The 17125-nt window shown below is 55.5% G+C and overlaps 1 protein-coding gene across 2 annotated transcripts; it reads left to right on the forward strand.

The window, feature by feature from the left end:
- The first annotated feature begins 153 nt into the window (after positions 1–153).
- Positions 154–16356, forward strand: MAP4K2 (mitogen-activated protein kinase kinase kinase kinase 2). Of its 2 annotated transcripts, none has more exons than XM_033119221.1 (32): positions 154–308; positions 434–491; positions 730–820; positions 910–974; positions 1276–1331; positions 1624–1671; positions 1757–1799; positions 2184–2256; positions 2336–2467; positions 2545–2607; positions 2974–3055; positions 3145–3252; positions 3667–3745; positions 4009–4067; positions 4694–4737; positions 4823–4861; positions 4952–4985; positions 5112–5217; positions 5324–5388; positions 5470–5511; positions 5607–5691; positions 5786–5865; positions 5952–6012; positions 6105–6222; positions 9861–9919; positions 10000–10103; positions 10199–10376; positions 11125–11193; positions 11315–11401; positions 11640–11710; positions 11810–11865; positions 11975–16356. In XM_033119221.1, the coding sequence occupies exons 1-32, from the start codon at positions 213–215 to the stop codon at positions 12060–12062; spliced, it is 2439 nt and encodes an 812-aa protein (XP_032975112.1). In that variant the 5' UTR covers positions 154–212; the 3' UTR covers positions 12063–16356. The 2 variants fall into 2 exon arrangements, with proteins under 2 accessions (XP_032975112.1, XP_032975110.1); XM_033119219.1 differs by having other exon boundaries at positions 5300–5388; positions 11975–16354.
- The last annotated feature ends 769 nt before the right edge of the window (positions 16357–17125 follow it).

Raw genomic sequence — 17125 nt, forward strand, 5'->3', positions numbered from 1 at the left:
CTCCGTAGCGCCTCGGGGCTTCCCCTCCCAGCCGAGGGCCCGTCCCGCGGGCGCCTCCTCCCGGCCGGGCGGCGGGACATCCCCAGCCTGGCCCCGCCCCGGGCCCCGGCCCCGCCCACGCGGCCGGCACCCTCCCTGGCGGTCCCGCCCCGCGCCGCCCAGCGCCGGCTCCGCAGCTCCCGCCTGCCAGCCGGCCCGCCCGGCGCCGGGCCATGGCGCTGCTGAGGGACGTGTCGCTGCAGGATCCGCGGGACCGCTTCGAGCTGCTGCAGCGCGTGGGGGCCGGGACCTATGGCGACGTCTACAAGGTGCGCCGGGCGGCTGGACTGACGGGAGAGCAGCGAGGAGGGTGCCAGCTCCGCGCCCTGCCGCGGGATCCAGCCCCCAGCCCCGCCCCCCTCCTCATTCCGCTTGTCCCCCTCCGCCCCTGCAGGCCCGCGACACGGTCACGTCAGAATTGGCTGCGGTCAAGATAGTGAAGCTAGATCCAGGTGAGGGCCCGGGGCCAGGGCCTCAGCGCTGGAGGGAGGGCAGAGAGCCTCGCTGCGCTGTGTGAGGGCCAGAGTTGACATTTCAGAGACCTCCTGAGAGGCAGGCCCCTGGAGGAGCTGTCTCCAGGCACTTATCAGGCTCCGAGGGGAGAAGCACTCTGTGCCCCTTTGCAGATGAGGGCACTGAGTTAGGGCGACCCCTCTATGTCCCCCACCCATGATACCCTGTGCTCCCCAGGGGACGACATCAGCTCCCTTCAGCAGGAAATCACCATCCTGCGTGAGTGCCACCACCCCAATGTGGTGGCCTACATTGGCAGCTATCTCAGGTGAGGCCACTTTATTCCCCTGCCCACCCCCAGGCAGCCCCCATGTGGCTCTGCCATGTGCCCACCCCAGCTCTGTGTCCCCGCCCCAGGAATGACCGCTTGTGGATCTGCATGGAGTTCTGTGGAGGGGGGTCTCTGCAGGAGATTTATCACGGTGAGGCCCAGGACTCCAGGCCCCAGAGGGCCACAGCCTTCTTCCCACCCCCACCCCAACATAGGGCAGGAGGGGAGAGGTGGGACCCTGGACTTGGTCCCCTCTCTACTCTTCACTGGCTCTGTGACCTTGAGAGAAATACTATCCTTCTCTGGGCTCTGTATCCCAGACTGCAGGGAGGGGATGTGGCCAACAACTCCTTTTTCACCTAGCAGTGCCTGCTGCTTCCCCAATCGGGGTGGCCTGGGAGGGTCAGCATATGCCCCAGATTGCCATACCAGCCTTCGCCCCTTCATTTCAGCTACTGGGCCCCTGGAGGAACGGCAGATTGCCTATGTCTGCCGAGAGGCACTAAAGGTAGTACCCCCAGTCCCCAGGAGCTGTGGGCAGGGAGCCCAGATGGCCAATGTGGGGGTGAGGGGGTGGAGCGCCTCAGGCAGGGCTGGCCTGAGGGGCTGTGGGTCCTGGGGGAAGGGGCCCCAGCCCTGTTGCCGGAAGCAGCCCATTTCCCTCTTGGTTCAGTCACTTCCTGTTTGGGGAGAGGGGAGGAGGAAGCGGCTTGGGTGGGGGGCCCCAGTCCTCAGAGGGGGTTCAGGAGAGGTGGGATGGTGCTGGGTAGCTGCCCTCAGGGGCTCCTCTCTGTCCCCAGGGCCTGCACCACTTACATTCTCAGGGGAAGATCCACAGAGACATCAAGGTAGGGTCTGGCCTCCGGCATCGGGGGAGGGTGGAGGAGGCTCTTGGGAGCACCAGATAGGATTCTCTCTCCTCCATTCCCACAGGGAGCCAACCTTCTCCTCACCCTCCAGGGAGATGTCAAGCTGGGTCAGTACCCCTGGGACACAATCAGGGTGAGGGTTCTGTGGGAGCTCCTGGTGTCTTAGAGTCTGCATTCAAGTGCTGGGTGTCCTTGGGCAAGTCATTTTACCACTTGGGCCTCAGTTTCCCTATTGAAAAAGTGGAACAATTCCCCCTGCTAGAAGTTCGTTATGATTGGGTCTGTATAGAGTCCAACAGGTGACCCAGCACTTGGTCAGAGATCGAAGGCAGTTGACCCCTCTCAGGAGGGGGACCTGGCCTTGGCCGTTGTGGTTGAACTTGGTCTGCCTGCTGTCTGAGTTCTGCCAGGTGCATCCTGAGCCTGGGCCCTGGAGGTGGGTGGGGAGTGGCAGCCAGAGGGAAGGTGAGAGTCGCTCTTTCTCCCTGCAGCTGACTTTGGGGTGTCAGGCGAGCTGACGGCATCTGTGGCTAAGAGGAGGTCTTTCATTGGGACTCCATACTGGTGAGGCTGCATCATGGGCTGAGGGGGCGGGGGCCACAGGTGGGGCACCCAGTCATCCTCTCTGTGACCCCGCATCCAGGATGGCCCCGGAGGTGGCTGCCGTGGAGCGCAAAGGCGGCTACAACGAGCTGTGTGATGTCTGGGCCCTGGGCATCACCGCCATTGAGCTGGGAGAGTTGCAGCCCCCTCTATTCCACCTTCACCCCATGAGGTCAGCTGAACACCTGCCCCTTGCCTGACCCATAGGGCCCTGCTGACCCTTGACTCCTGACCTTGTGCTCTCCACAGGGCCTTGATGCTCATGTCCAAGAGCAGCTTCCAGCCGCCTAAGCTGAGAGACAAGACGCGCTGGTGAGGACCTATGGCCCCTGCTGGGGCCCCCTTTTCAGCCAGTCTGCATGGGGGTGGAGGAACTTCTGCCAATTGCTAGGGTACAGCCTCAAGAGCCCTGTCCTCTCTGAGCCTCCAGAGACCATCTGTGGGAGCCCTGGGGCCCTGGATGGTGTGCACAGGGAAGGAGGGCAGATGGTTGATGATGGAGGAGCCTCCATGTTGCAACAGCGGTATTGCTCAGGCCATTTGCACTCGGCCTCGGGCTGGCTCCTTCCTGGGCAGGCCCAGCAGACTCCTCTGGAGTGGTGGCAGGAAGCAGGTGGCAGGTTGTTCTGCATGAGGGCTGAACCTAGGTCTGGGGCGGGGGGCTCTTATGCCCACTAGGACCCAGAATTTCCACCACTTCCTCAAGCTCGCCTTGACCAAGAACCCCAAGAAGAGGCCAACAGCAGAGAAGCTCCTTCAGGTGGGAGGAAGGGAATGGGGTGGGGGTTCGATGCTTGAAGCAGGGTCCTCGGGGCCAGGGACCAACCCGAGTCCCCCTCAATCCTACAGCACCCATTCACAACCCAGCAGCTCCCTCGGGCTCTCCTCACACAGCTGTTGGACAAGGCCAATGACCCCCACTTGGGCACCCCCTCCCCAGAAGACTGTGACCTGGAGGTAAGGGAGGGGAGCTGGGGAAACGTGTCTTGGCCTGGCCTGATTGTAGGGAGTGCAAAAATAATATTAGTCAAGGTCCCTTTAAGTTGACTATTTCCAGCGTGGGGAGCTTCCCTCCAGGTGAGCCACCCATTAAGAATCTTCCTTCAGCCGGTCTTGCCTCCCTGTAGGTTCCTGCCCTTGGTCCAGGCTGACCATGAACTTCGCTCAACCATCTTCTGTTTTCTGTGTGGTCTTACTTGCCTCTCTGTGCTGGTTTTCTCATTTGTGAAATGAGGGTGCCATTTACTCTCATAATAACCTTAGAGGGTTGTGAAAACAAAACATGTTGATGTGTGCAAAGCACGTCCAATGATACGTACCCGGCATGAGGTGAGTGCCGGGTGTGTGTCCACTGTTTGTCTTCTTTCTTAGACTTATGACATGTTTCCAGACACCATTCATTCCCGGGGTCAGCACAGCCAGGCTGAGAGGACCCCCTCAGAGATCCAGTGTGAGTTGGCAGGGGGTGGGGTGGCTGTGTGTGTGGATTTGGGGAAGCTGAGTGTGGTTTTGGTGGGGGGCTAAGTGTGTGGTTTTGGTGGGGGGGGGGTGTGTGGACTTGGTGGTGGGGGCTAAGCGTGGTTTTGGGGATCTGCATGTGGATTTGGGGGAGCTAAGTGTGTGGTTTTGGTGGGGGACTGTGTGGATTTGGTGTGAATATGGGGGTACGTCCTAAGATTCCAACCCCCAAATCTTGTATGCGGGGCCTCTCAGTTCACCAGGTGAAATTTGGTGCCCCACGCAGGAAGGAAACGGATCCGCTAAATGAGCCGGTGAGGGGGCTGGCTGCGTGGGAAGGGTGGTTTGCAGGGGTGGGTGGGCTAGCGTGCTATACTGGAAGTCAAGCATCTCAAGTCAAGGATGTTTGAAGCAGTGGCAGCCTGGCTCTTAAGCCTAGGAAAGCTGTCTAAACAGGCCTGTCCCACCCAGGGACATGGAAGGCTGGGGGCTTCTTCCTGGGCCGGGTTCCTCTGGACAGTCATCTGGAAGGTGGCAAGGTGACCACACCTTTCTAAAAAGTGGGCCTATCACACACTCGAGCCCCCACCTCCCCCTGTTCAGTGCGTTTCTCTCTGCCTCAATATCTGCGCCTGTCACTGGTTGTCTGACTCACCATTTTTCTGCTCTCACTGTCTTTTTATCGTCGTCTCTTCACTCCCACGGTCTCAGTCTCTCTATACCTTGTTCTCTCGCTATCTCTGTCTCATTCTCTCTTGCCGTACTCTGTCTCTCTCACTACCTCTTTGCCTCTCATTCTTTCTCTCACAAGTCTCTTGCCTGTTACCATCTCATTTTCCATCTGTCTGTCTTCTCTCTCACAATCTCTTGATCACCTTCTCATATTTCCTTTCTTTCTCTCTGCCTCTCTCTCCGTCTTTCTGACTTGGTTTCCCCACAGTGGGAAGAGGAGTGGACGCTGCTGGGAAAGGAGGACCTGAGTGGGTGAGTGTGGGAGAGAGAAGCTGCAGGGGAGGTGTTGAGGACAGCAGGAAAGGCTGACCTCTGACCCCATCCCCTCCCTGCTCAGGAGCCTGCTGCAATCAGTCCAGGAGGCCCTGGAGGAAAGGTGAGGGGCTGGGCCCGGAGGAGGAATAGGGCAGCCAGGCCTGGGCTCAGTCACGTCTCACCTCATTTCCCTCTTATTCATCCACCATAGGAGCCTAACCATCCGACCAGCTGTGGAACTCCAGGTTCGGAGTGGAAGGAAGCTGGAGGTGGGGGTGGGGGAAAGTGCTACAGAGGGTGCAGTTAGGGTGGGACCAGGTTACAGGGTGATCTGCTAATAGCTGGGCTGGGCCCACCTATCCTCCTGCCAGGAACTGGACTCTCCAGACGATGCTATGGGAACCATCAAGCGGGCCCCATGCTTGGGGCCATCCCCACCTGAGCCTCCAGCTGAGGACCCTCTATCCAGCCCCCCAGGTAAGTCCTAGGTTTGGGGGACCAGAAGGCAGGCCCAACGTGAGGGCTGGGGCTAGAATTCACGTTGAATCTGTGCCTGCAGGAACCCCGCCCCTGCCTCCCCTAGGCCCTGACAGCACCCCGGTTCTCCCCACCGCCTGGGCCACCATGAAGCAGCCGGAGGATTCTGAGGTGAGGGGGTGCTACCGAGGGACTGGGGGTATGACAGGCCAGGAGTGTCCCACCAGCCCTGACTCCTCCCTTCCCTCCCAGAGATCCTCTTGCCACGGGCTTCCCCCAACCCCCAAGGTGCACGTAAGTGTTTGCCCCGCCCCCCGCCGCACTGCGGCCCTGCAGCCCGCCGCCCGCTGCCCCTGCGCTTCTTTACCAGCCTCTCGCATCCTCCCCAGATGGGCGCCTGCTTCTCCAAGGTCTTCAATGGCTGTCCCCTGCGGATCCACGCTGCTGTCACTTGGATTCACCCTGTCACCCGGGGTAGGCCAAGGGCAAGGAGGAAGCAGGAGCCTGGGAATCCCCGGCTTGGGCCAGGGGGTGTGGCTGACCTCTGACCCTGCACCCAAACCTGCAGATCAGTTCCTGGTGGTGGGGGCTGAGGAAGGCATCTACACCCTCAACCTGCATGAGCTGCACGAGGATACACTAGAGAAGGTGAGGCCCAGCTGGCTGTGGAGGGCAGAGGGCCTTGGGGGCCTGGGGTGCTGACCCCTGTCCATCTGTCACTCTGTGGCCTCCAGCTGATTTCACACCGCTGCGCCTGGCTCTACTGTGTGAATAACGTGCTGCTGTCACTCTCAGGTACAAATGGGGGCAGGCACGGGGTGGGACAGGCAGAGGGTGCACCCTGCCACCCAACACTCTCTGAGCCCCCCTTTCTCCCTCCCTGGCAGGGAAATCCACGCACATCTGGGCCCATGACCTCCCAGGCTTGTTTGAGCAGCGGCGACTACAGCAGCAGGTTCCCCTCTCCATCCCCACCAACCGCCTCACCCAGCGCATCATCCCCAGGTTGGGGGCCCTGGAGGAGCCTGGGTGTGCAGGGGAGAGGAGAGTAGGGGGAGGCAAAGTGCAGAGCCAGAGCTGGAATGTGGCCTTGGCCCTAATTGGGGACTTTAGATCTAGGACATGTCAGTTTGCCTCTCTGAGCCGGTTTCCTCATCTGTCAGTGCAATACGTAGCCTCCCCCCGCCACCTGACCTGAGGCCTGTTGGGACGCAAGAAGGAGATAGTGGATGTGAAAGTGCTTCACAAATTGTGGGAGCTGTGGTTGTTCGAATATGGGCTAAATGCTTACTGAGCACTTAGCATGCGCCATGTCTTATGCTGGGCTTGGAGACAAGGAGTGAAATGAGTCCTTGAGGGTCAGCACCTGGTACTGAGGTGAACTAGAAGGTGAGCTGCGAGGGGCGGGAGGCCTCTGAGAGGTCAGGTTTGCTCATGGAGTTTGGAAGTGCACAGAGGTCCTCTAGGCAGATGAGGCAGAGGGAGAGTAAGTGTGAATGCATGTCGGTCACCTGGGGAGTCATAAGGTGTTTGCAGAGCAAGCTGCACAGGTGGCAGAGTGCCTTCTTTGATGCCAGGCCCAGGGTTCGGGCTTTGTCCAACTGGCCGCAGCACCCTAATGAGCATTTTAGAAGGACCCCTCTGTGTGTCAATCAGGATCCTTCCTGTTGCAGGTGGTTCAACTCACTGGCTTAAGCACCTGTAACTGAAAATCTAGGAGTGTTAGCTTCAGGCCCAGCTGGACCCAGGCGTAAATGGTATCATCTGGAACCTTTCTGCATCTCTTGGCTCTATTTTCCTCTTGTCGTCTTCATTCTCACATGGGCTTTCCAGTTAACTGATGGGTGCCTGCCGTGCCAGACCAGTGTGGCACTGGCTAAAACCTTGTGGGACTAGAACTTCTATTTACAAGTAATTCGCACAAAAGTCCGGGGGCCAATTCTCATTGGTCTAGCTTAGGTCCATGCCCACCCCTGAGCCAGTCTCTATGGCCAGACAATGAAGAATTTGAGGGGAGGGGAGCGCCAGGCCAGGATCACGTGCCCCTTTCTGGAGCTGGGCGTAGGGAGAGAAGTTTGACTGGACGGATGAAAATAAGAAGCATCCACTGGCTGGCCATGGTGACAGTGGGAAGGAGAGATTGCAGGGGGAGGCTGAGGACACCTGGAAAGGAGGCAAGCCTAGTGACCTGAGAAGGTGGGGTTTAGGCTATGGTACGGTGAGAACTGGACAGAATCAAGCAATATTGGGGAAGTGGGATTGAGAGGATTTGGGGACTGGTCAGAGTGAGCATGAGGGAGAGGGAGGACTTGGGAGACCTCCAGAGGAGCAGATTGTGTTGTGTGTGAATGAGGTGTCCGGGGAGGTGTCCAAGTTAGTCCCTCGTTCATTCAGTATCTACTCAGCACCTAGTATGTGCCAGGCACTGTTCTGGGGGCATACTATACATCTGTGAACTGAGAAGGCTTTATATTCTCTAGATTTTGTTGAGACAGGCAAACAATCACCATAAAAAAGTATATTCTGTGATGATACACCGAGGGGAAAGTGCTATGTAGACGAGGGCCAGGAGCTGTGGGGCATGGACTGTGGTTTTAAACAGGGTGGTCTGGAAGGACCTCGCTGAGATGGTACTTGTTTGAACAAAGACTTGGAGGAGGTGATGGAACAAACCCCGTGAATACTTGGGGGAAAGGCATCCCAGGGAGGGGGAACGTCAGTGCAAAGGCCCTGAGGCAGGAGCAGGCCTGGCCTGGTTGAGGACCAGTAAGGAGGGTGGTGTAGGCAGAGAGATGAAATGAGAGGGAGATAATCTGAGAGGGCTCTGTGGCCACAGTGAGGCCTTTGGCTTTGACTCAGAGCAGCCTGAGGGTCACTGTGGAAGAGATATGTGGATCGAGGGATCACTCTAGCTGCTGTGTTGAGAATAGACTTAGAGAGGATAAGGGTGGAAGCAGGAGACCTGTCAGGAGGCTGTAGCAATAACCAGATGGGAGGTGATGGTGACTTGGGTCAGGGTAGCAGTGAGGGAAGTGACAGTGGTTGGATTTTGGTTTTATTTTGCAAGTTGAACCAACAGGATTTCCTGACAATTGGTAGATGGAAGAGAAAGAGGAGTTAAGGATGAGTCAAAGCTTTTTAGCCTAGGCAACAGGAAGGATGGAGCTGTCATCACCTATGGGTGGAGCAGAATTCAGTGTTGTCACATTGAGTTTGAGATGCGCGCGTAGGACCTCCATCAGCCATCAGCTGGGTGAGGCTGAGTTCCAAGGTGGGTGGCCGGACTATGGGCTTATGGACTGGACATTATGACAAGGTGGATGGTGGAAGCCGTGGGCCAGGCTGGGGAGGCCAGGCCAGAGGCCACACCACCTGAGGAGATGGGGGCCCTGGCCCTTCCTGCAGTGTGCTCACCTGAGGACCTCATCTGGACACCCAGCATCAGGGCTTCCTAAGCTCAGTCCCCAAACCAGTCTTTGCTTTGGCCCAGGACCTATAGGAAACAGGCCCATTGGAGCCCTAACAAGTCACAGGCAGCTTTGGGCGTGTGCTTGGGAAATCACGGAATCCCAGTGTCCAGTTCAAATGTAAACAACGGAGAACCAGAATTGTTTGGAGAAAAAAAAATCTAACACAAAAATCTCTCTCATCCGAAAGGCCAGTTGGGGAAGAGAGTGGGAGGAACGAGGGGAGGGAGAATAGGGAGGACAGAGGGGCAGAAACAGACAGGCCGGCAGGCGTTGGCTTCCTCGGTGGGGCCCACATCCTGGCAGAGTGCAGATAGGGCCTGGCTCGCTGGGAGGAGGTGGCAAGGCTGCTGACATGTAGCCCTAGTCCTCAGAAGAAGAAACAGGCTTAGGCAGTCCCTTGGGGGCTTGGGGGACAGTTAGTAACCAAGATAAGAACCCCACTTCTCCCCAGGCACCAAGGTGAGCTAGCCACTGGCTGCACATGGTCGTGGTCTCAGCTGAAGCAGCTGGGGACAGGTCATCGCGGTTTCCTTCAAGTCTTAAGCTCCGGCCTGTTTGCCCATCCATGACATGGGTCATGTGGGGCGGGGCGAGGCTGGGAGCACCAGGCCCACCTCGGCTCCGGGCCCTCCATGCTCTTGTCTCGTCATTCATTTCTCATTTATACCCTGCTTTTGCCAAAAAAAGGATTTTCAGTGACTGGAAATAGGTGTGAAATTAACAACAGGATGATAAAAGCTAGCCCTTCGTGAGTACACTCAATGTGCCAGGCTCTGCTGTAAGCCCTTCCCTGTACTAACTCATTGAATCCTCTGTGACTCTATGAGGGGGAATGCCACTGTTATCCCACTCTACAGATGAGGAAACTGAGGTGTGGAAAGGTAAAGTGACTTGCCCAAAGTTACACAGTTAGAGGTAATTCTGTGATCCAGACCCCTGGACTGGACTGGACTTCCCCATCCAGGCTGTAAAGGTGGGTGCTGGAGCTGAGAGACTGGCTTCAGAGCCTGTGTCCTTCACAGCTGTGTTTCATTGCAGGTTGCTTTGCCTCTCTGAGCCTCAGTCTTTAGCCTGTAAGGCAGAGAAGATGATAGTATCCACCTCTTAGGGCTCTGTGGGGGCCTCGCCCATGGATAGCATCCATGACACATGCCCTGGTTGTCACCCCTACAGGCGCTTTGCCCTGTCCACCAAGATTCCTGACACCAAAGGCTGCCTGCAGTGTCGTGTGGGTAAGAGCTGGGCTGGACAGGAGCAGGGAATGGATGGGGTGCCAGCCTAGGCCGGTACCCACTGCTCGCCTCTCTTGCAGTGCGGAACCCCTACACAGGCAGCACGTTCCTGCTGGCCGCCTTGCCTGCCAGCCTGCTCCTGCTGCAGTGGTATGAGCCGCTACAGAAGTTCCTGCTGCTGAAGGTGTGGGGCTGGTGGGTGAGGCCAAGGGGACCCTCAGGCGGGTGGCAGGGGCTTGGGTAGGGAAATGGAGACCTGAGCACCCCTGCTGCCCCCAGAACTTCTCCAGCCCCTTGCCCAGCCCAGCAGGGATGCTGGAGCCACTGGTGTTGGATGGGAAGGAGCTGCCACAGGTGTGCGTGGGGGCCGAGGGCCCCGAGGGGCCTGGCTGTCGTGTGCTGTTCCATGTCCTGCCCCTGGAGGCTGGCTTGACACCTGACGTCCTCATACCACCTGGTAAGCAGAAAGGCTGGGCGTGTGTGTGTGTGTGTGTGTGTGTGTGTGTGTGTGTGTACATGCATGCTTATGGCTCTAGAGAGACCTTGGGGGCCCCCAGCTCCCAGCCTCCCTTCAGCTGGGCTCCTATAAAAGATTTCATTAGACCAAAGGGCTTAGCAGCTAAGAAAAAAACTGACCAACACTGCCGGGGCTGCAGGAACAGAGCCAGACTGGACCAGGCAGGCTCCGTTCTGAGCAAGGAAGCAGGACCCTGGGTGTTGGGACAGCTCAGGAGCAGAGTGAGGGCCAGTGGGGAAAGGAGGAGGGCAGGTGCACTGGACGAAGGCCATGCTGTGTCCCAGGCCCCGAACCAGGGGTCTCCCACAGGATTTCAATCTTATTCCTCACAATGGCCCTGCAAGGTCGTCCCCCTCATGCCTGTGTTATGCATGAGGAAACCGAGGCTCGGAGGTTTGAGGTCACACAGCAACTGAGTCACAAAGCCCTGTTCTCCTGAATCCGGAACCCCTGCTCTCCCCCAGCTCCCTGGGACTCACCCCGCTCGTGGAAGGGTCCCTTCATTTCTCTGAGCCTCGATTCCCCAGCTGTGAAATGAGATTAGGCATCCTGACCCCGTATCGGGCTGTTGTGAGAACGAAATACCCTTATGGCCAAGGGCTGCCTGCATGTCCGTCCGCCATTTCCTCTCGGGGCCACAGTAGGGCTGGTGGCTCAGCCGGGCCATGTCTCCCTTCTCTGCCTGCAGAGGGGCTCCCAGGCTCGGCCCAGCAAGTGATCCAGGTGGACAGGGACACAGTCCTAGTCTGCTTTGACCGTGAGTGCCCCTGGGGCCAGGGCTGTGGGCAGCGGCGGGGGGGGGGGGTGAGGGAAGCTTATAGGTCACCTCCCCAGAAGGGAGCCACCCATCCCCGCCCAGCAGCCCACTCCCTGTGCAGGCTGCGTGAGGATTGTCAACCTGCTGGGTGAGCCCACGGCCACACTGGCACCTGTGCTGACCTTTGACTTCCCCATTGAGACTGTGGGTGAGTAAGCCAGACACAGGTGGGGGGCAGGAATATCCCCGGCCTGGAACGTATGATGTGGGCCTGGGGCTGGCAGTGGGACAAGGAGTCAGGTCCCCCAGTCCCTCTTAAGAGCCATCCTGGTCACCTGTGGTCCGTGAGGACTGCTGGGGCCCAGACCCGGGCCCAGGGCATGGCTGGGGAAGCCAGTGTCCCCAGGACAGGCACAGGCCTCTCCTAGTGTGTCCGCCCCTCCTAGTGTGTCTGCAGGACAGCGTGCTGGCCTTCTGGAGCCATGGAATGCAAGGCCGTAGTCTGGATACCAACGAGGTGAATGGGACTCAGGAACCTGGCTGCCCTCCACCCAGTTGTCCCCACCTATTAGGAGAGGACCTGCTGGGGTGGCCTCAGGATCCCTTTTCTTCCCAGGTGACCCAGGAGATCACAGATGAGACCAGGGTCTTCCGAGTGCTTGGGGCCCACAGGTAGGAAGGACGTGGTGCCTCAGCCTCCCCTTCAGATGCCCCTGAGGCCAGTCGGACGTGCCCAGGTGTCTTCCTGCCTTGCTCACCTCCGGTTCTCTCTCCCCTCCAGAGACATCATCCTTGAGAGTATTCCCACCGACAACCCGGGGGCTCACAGCAACCTCTACATTCTCACGGGCCATCAGAGCAGTTACTGAGCGGGCCAGGCCTGGCCAGTGGCATGCCCCCACCCCACCTCCATGCCTTAGCTGCAGTCCACTTTAGGCAGAGGGGCCCCTCCTGCATCAGAGAAGCCCAGGCCCCCGGTCTGCTGGGCTGAAGGGCAGAAATAATCCTGAGAAGTTCTGGGGCTGTGGAGGGGAGGGGAGTCCACCCACAGCCCTGCAATAACTGGACCAGAGGAAGCTGCTGTCACCTGCCCCTCCCCTTCGGGCAGCCCAGGCCTAGTGCCCCATGGCAGGGTGGGGGCAGGCCCTGGGTGATCCATTCCATCTTGTTCCCATTTCCTCTCCACTCTTCCTGCCGAGAGCCTGCCCCTGTACCCTGTCCTGGGAACATATTTAAAAGAGAGAACTATATTGATATGAAAGCTGGTTTGATTTATTCCACTGGTTCCTCTGGGGCAGGGGCAGGGGGCACTGTGTCCACTGCCTCACTTCCCTCCTCCTCCCTCCTTCCCTCCCTCCCTCCCTCCAACACATCTTTCTGTGGCACCAGGTACTATAGAAGCACAGGGGAAGTGCAGGCCACCAGTGTTGTGGTGGCTCCCTCATGGGGGTACCAGGCAGCAGTGCTGGGGAGGCCAGTGGCCCCATACAGCATCTCGGGGTGCTGTATCTTCCTGGGCTCCCCTCAGGATGAGCCCGCAGCTTGGCAGTATGGCCAAGGAGTCATGTAGATGGGAGGCCCCTGAACAAAGGGCCTCTCATCCAGGGCAGCCCTGCCCCATATAGGATCTCATCAGGCAAACAGGGCCCAGGAGGGGCCAGCCAAGAGCTGTTCCACCCAGCCCCAGGGAGGCCTATGGAAACAGCCGGCCATGACCTGTACCACCCAGGCCTGGGGCTGCCGCCCTGCCTCCCACCTGCTGCCTACGTATCAGTGTGCTCGATCAGGCCAGGCCTACTCAGTGTGGGCACCATCACCAGGCTAGACTCTGGCAAGATTAGCCTGTGTCCATTTAACAAGTATTCCCAGAGGAACTCCTCAGTGGCAGGCCCTGGGCTCACAGAGGGGTCACTACCAAGGTGTGCACCAGCCCCCCCGGGAGGGGAGCTGTCCTTGCTTTAGCCTGAGTCTTGAGGGCACATGCATCCACCCATGGCTGACCTTGTGCTTTGAATTGCCGTTCTCCCACGTTTCCCTCTTAGGGGGCTCCCTACCCCTGGGAGCCTCGTCATGCCCCAGGCACTGACCAGGCTGCTCTTGACCAGAGCCTTTGGGCAGGTGAGGCCAAGGGGGCAGGATGGCAGCTGGCCTTGAAGGAGGGTGCGGTGCACAGCAGGACCAGGGCTGCAGAGGGCTGGAAGGCCCTGGATCTAGGTAGAGTCTGAGCAAAGGCCCAGGGGCCAGCTCTCGAGTTTGGCCCAATCTCCCTTCTGATATTCAAGGCAAGTGTTTGAGTAAGAACTTCTCTACACCTGGTTGGCCATTGGGAAATATTTGACACATTTAAATATAAAGCACATTTAAGTGAACGAAAAGATAAGTGGGTGAGTGGTGGGTAGATGGCGACTTACGTGAAGCAGCAGCAGCATCCCCGTCCCAAGGGCCCCAGGCAATTCCATGGTTGTCGTAGTGTCCCCTCGTCCACACTCCAGCAGAGCCCCAGCTGCTCTGACTACCAGTGCCTGGGTTTCTCAGCTGAAATGGGGGTGAGGCCAGGGGAGGAGACAGCCCCTGTGCACTGGCTCAATGGAGGTTGGGAGGGACCTTCCAAGTTCTGAAGGTTTGTCTGCTCCACCTGCAGGGCATTCCATAGGCCAAATGGCGGGGTGACAGGGATATGATTTCCAAATTCCAATTTTTCAGATTTCTTGATAGAAGTGGGAGGTGAGCGGGATCCCTATCAGCAGAGACTCTGATCCCAGGTACCCAGGGACTGATCGGCCCCCAGAGCACCAAGCAGCAGACAGCGCCACCTTGTGGCAGGCTGCCGCAGCTCTGAGCAGCCACCCTTGTCTGAAAAGGTGGTGGTGGGGTTGTCAGAGAGTAATTTGCCTAAATCTGGGATCTGAGAAAAGCAAGAGCCTCTGATAAAATATTGGCTGCCAGAAAAGGCTGGCCAGAAGCCAAAGAAAGATCAAGAAGCCAGGGAATATGCCCTGAGAGACTAAAATTATTTTATTTATGTATTTTTTAATAGGTAGCCCTTGCGTATGGTAAACAATTTTAAAAAAATGCAAAATAGGTACTATGAAACGTCTCCCACTCAGGTCCCAGTTACTTCTGAAGCCTTCTGAAGTGTTTATGCATATGTAGCGGTCCTGTATGTTTCATTCTTCCCTCTTTATACCATGGTCTAACATAATCACACGCACTTTGCATCTTGGTCTTTAAAATCTACCCTGGAGAGCTTTCCATGATCAGTACCTCCCCCTTTGTTGTTTTATAGTCAGTGGTATTCCATTGTATGTATTTCCCATAACGTTAATTTACTGTCATTAGATCCCGATTGATGAAATTTTATGTTGTTTCTATTACTTTGATATTACAAATGACACTGCAATAAATATTCTTATGCCAATGCCCCTCTATATATTCAGGTGTCCTCTAGGGCCAATTCCTGGAGTGGCATTGCTGTGTCAGAGGGGGCCCTGTGTGTCCTTGTGATAGCTACTGTCAAATTGCCCTCCCTGGGCGGAAGCTTCCGGGATGGGTCATATCAGCTTCTCTCGGCCATCCTGTGGGTGAGTGGAAGAGGCGTGGGCACCTCAGGGTGTTTGGGGAGCTGGCCCATACACCAGTTAAGTGAGGGTCAAAAGGAGAACCACCACGAGAATGTGGCCATGTTCACTGGCATGTCCAGCAGTGGGACACTGCTTGCTGCACAGCAGGCCCTTGGGCTTGCTTTCCGAGGGAAGGAATGAGCGTGGTGTGGTGAAGAGGAGGCCCTGGGGTCAGGCCCCTGGACTGGGCGAGCTTGCTGAGCTGCATTTTCCCAGGTACATATCCTAAGTCTGCCTGCAGGGCTGTTGGGAGGATTGAAAATAATGGTAATATACAAAATGCAACAACACAGATGCATCTTGGGTAATGCCAAATTAAAACAGCAAGTTACATAAAATTACACACAGTATGATAGCAAGTCTAAACCACTTCTAGTTGGTGATAGATGCACATGTGAAAAAACTCCATTAGATCAGAAGCAGCACAAAATTCAAAATGATGGTCCCTGGGGGGAGAATGAGAGTGGGGTAACACAGGACCCCAGGAATTTGCAGAGGTATTGGTAATATCTTGGTTGTCAGGCTGGGTGGTAGGTTCACAGGTGTTCAATTAATAATTCAATTCCTAACTCACATAAGGTACACACATCCTTTTGTTTGTATCAAATACTATGTAATAAAACATTTAAGTTTAAATATTTTAAAGTAATCACTCAAAAATGAAAGCTCGATAATGGCTTAAAAAAAAAAAAGCAAAAAAATATAATGCCAAGATAATCCTTTCCTAGATAGTGAAATCAGTATTCTGTGTAGAACTGTGGGCAGATCCCTTTCCCAGTAGTTGCTTTCTTCTATAGTTTCTTTTTAAAAACAGCTTCATCAAGGTATAATCAGCATATAATAAACTGCATATATTAAAAATGTACTATTAAAAATATACTGACACATACACCTGTGAAACCATTACCACAATCAAGATAGCAAACATCTCTGACATCCCCAAAAGCTTCTTCTGCTCTTTGTAATCACACCCTCCAGCTTCTCCTCACCTCCCCATCCCCACGTAACCATTGATCCGCTTTGTGTCACCATAGATGCATTTGCATTTTTCAGAATTTACATAAATAAAATCATACAATATGTCCTCTGTTCTTGTCTGGCTTCTTTCACTGAGCACCATTATTGAGATTCATTCATGTTGTTGCATGTAACAGTCATTCCTTTTTTATTGCCAAGTAGTATTCTCCTGTGTGTATGTACCACAGTGTTTAGCTAGTCACCTGTTGAACATGTGGGCTGTTTCCAGTTTTGGACTATTATAAATAAAGCTATAAACATTTGTGTACCTGTCTGTGTGGCTGTATACTTTCACTTCTCTCAGTAAATACTATGGACAAAAAAGGGGCTTGGTAACAAACCTGATCACAGGGTGATCTGATCATAAATTCCTAACTGGGAAGATCACAGTGGGTAGTCATATAACTTCTTTACTAAAAGGTTTTTCTCTGCCTTAAGCCAGCCCTGTCCATCATTCTTGTGCATCGAGGTTAACACATCTTTGAAATGCCTCTTTTCCAGACCCCTCAGAGGTGTAATCACCCTCAAGAGAGCACATAATCTTAACAACGCCCGCTTTGCTTTCTCCCACCTTCACGTACTCTTCCTTACCTTTCTTCCTTAATTCCCAATGTATAAAAGAAACTGCAAAACTGTCATTCTCCAGAGCATTTTCTCAGTCTGTTGAGATCTTGCTTCCTGGTGTCGATGTAAGAATGTCCAAACCTGGGGCAGCCAAATTGCTCGGTTGGTTAGAGCATGAGCTCTGAAAAGGGTTACCAGTTCAATTCCTACATGGGCCAGTGATCTGTGCCCTCCACAATTAGATTGAAGAAACTGAGCTGCCTCTGAGCTGCCGGAGGCGGGACCAGATGGCTTGGTTGAGCGTGAGCTTGCAGTTCAATTCCCCCAATGGGATGGTGGGGATGGCTACGCCCCCTGCAACTAAGATTGAAAACAGCGACTGGACTTGGAGCTGAGCAGCGCCCTCCACAACTAGATTGAAGGACAATGACTTGGAGCAGATGGGCCCTGGAGAAACACAGTTTCCCAATATTCCCCAATGGAAAAAAACAATGTCCAAACCTGCAGAGAATTTCTGAGTTTATTTGAGCCAACTGACAACATGCCAGGAAGCAAGATTTCAAATGCTCCATATATATGTTACATATGTTACATATAATACATGTTTTATATATATGTTATACTGCACCCTTGTATAAAATCAGGAGGCATCTGATTTTAAGCCCTGAGTGATTTTCTGGAAGGCAGAAACTGAGTTTCTCAGCTCCTCGGTAAAATTTGTTGTATTTACT

The sequence above is a fragment of the Rhinolophus ferrumequinum genome, chromosome 11 (assembly GCF_004115265.2).
Source record: "Rhinolophus ferrumequinum isolate MPI-CBG mRhiFer1 chromosome 11, mRhiFer1_v1.p, whole genome shotgun sequence".
NCBI classification, from domain to species: Eukaryota; Metazoa; Chordata; class Mammalia; order Chiroptera; family Rhinolophidae; genus Rhinolophus; species Rhinolophus ferrumequinum.

Excerpts from the sequence above, each read along its gene's own strand:
- MAP4K2 (XM_033119219.1), top strand. The coding sequence starts at position 213 with ATGGCGCTGCTGAGGGACGTGTCGCTGCAGGATCCGCGGGACCGCTTC. Across the intron at positions 6,223-9,860 it reads ACCCAGCGCATCATCCCCAG|GCGCTTTGCCCTGTCCACCA; the intron begins GTTGGGGGCCCT and ends TCACCCCTACAG. Across the intron at positions 9,920-9,999 it reads CTGCCTGCAGTGTCGTGTGG|TGCGGAACCCCTACACAGGC; the intron begins GTAAGAGCTGGG and ends CCTCTCTTGCAG.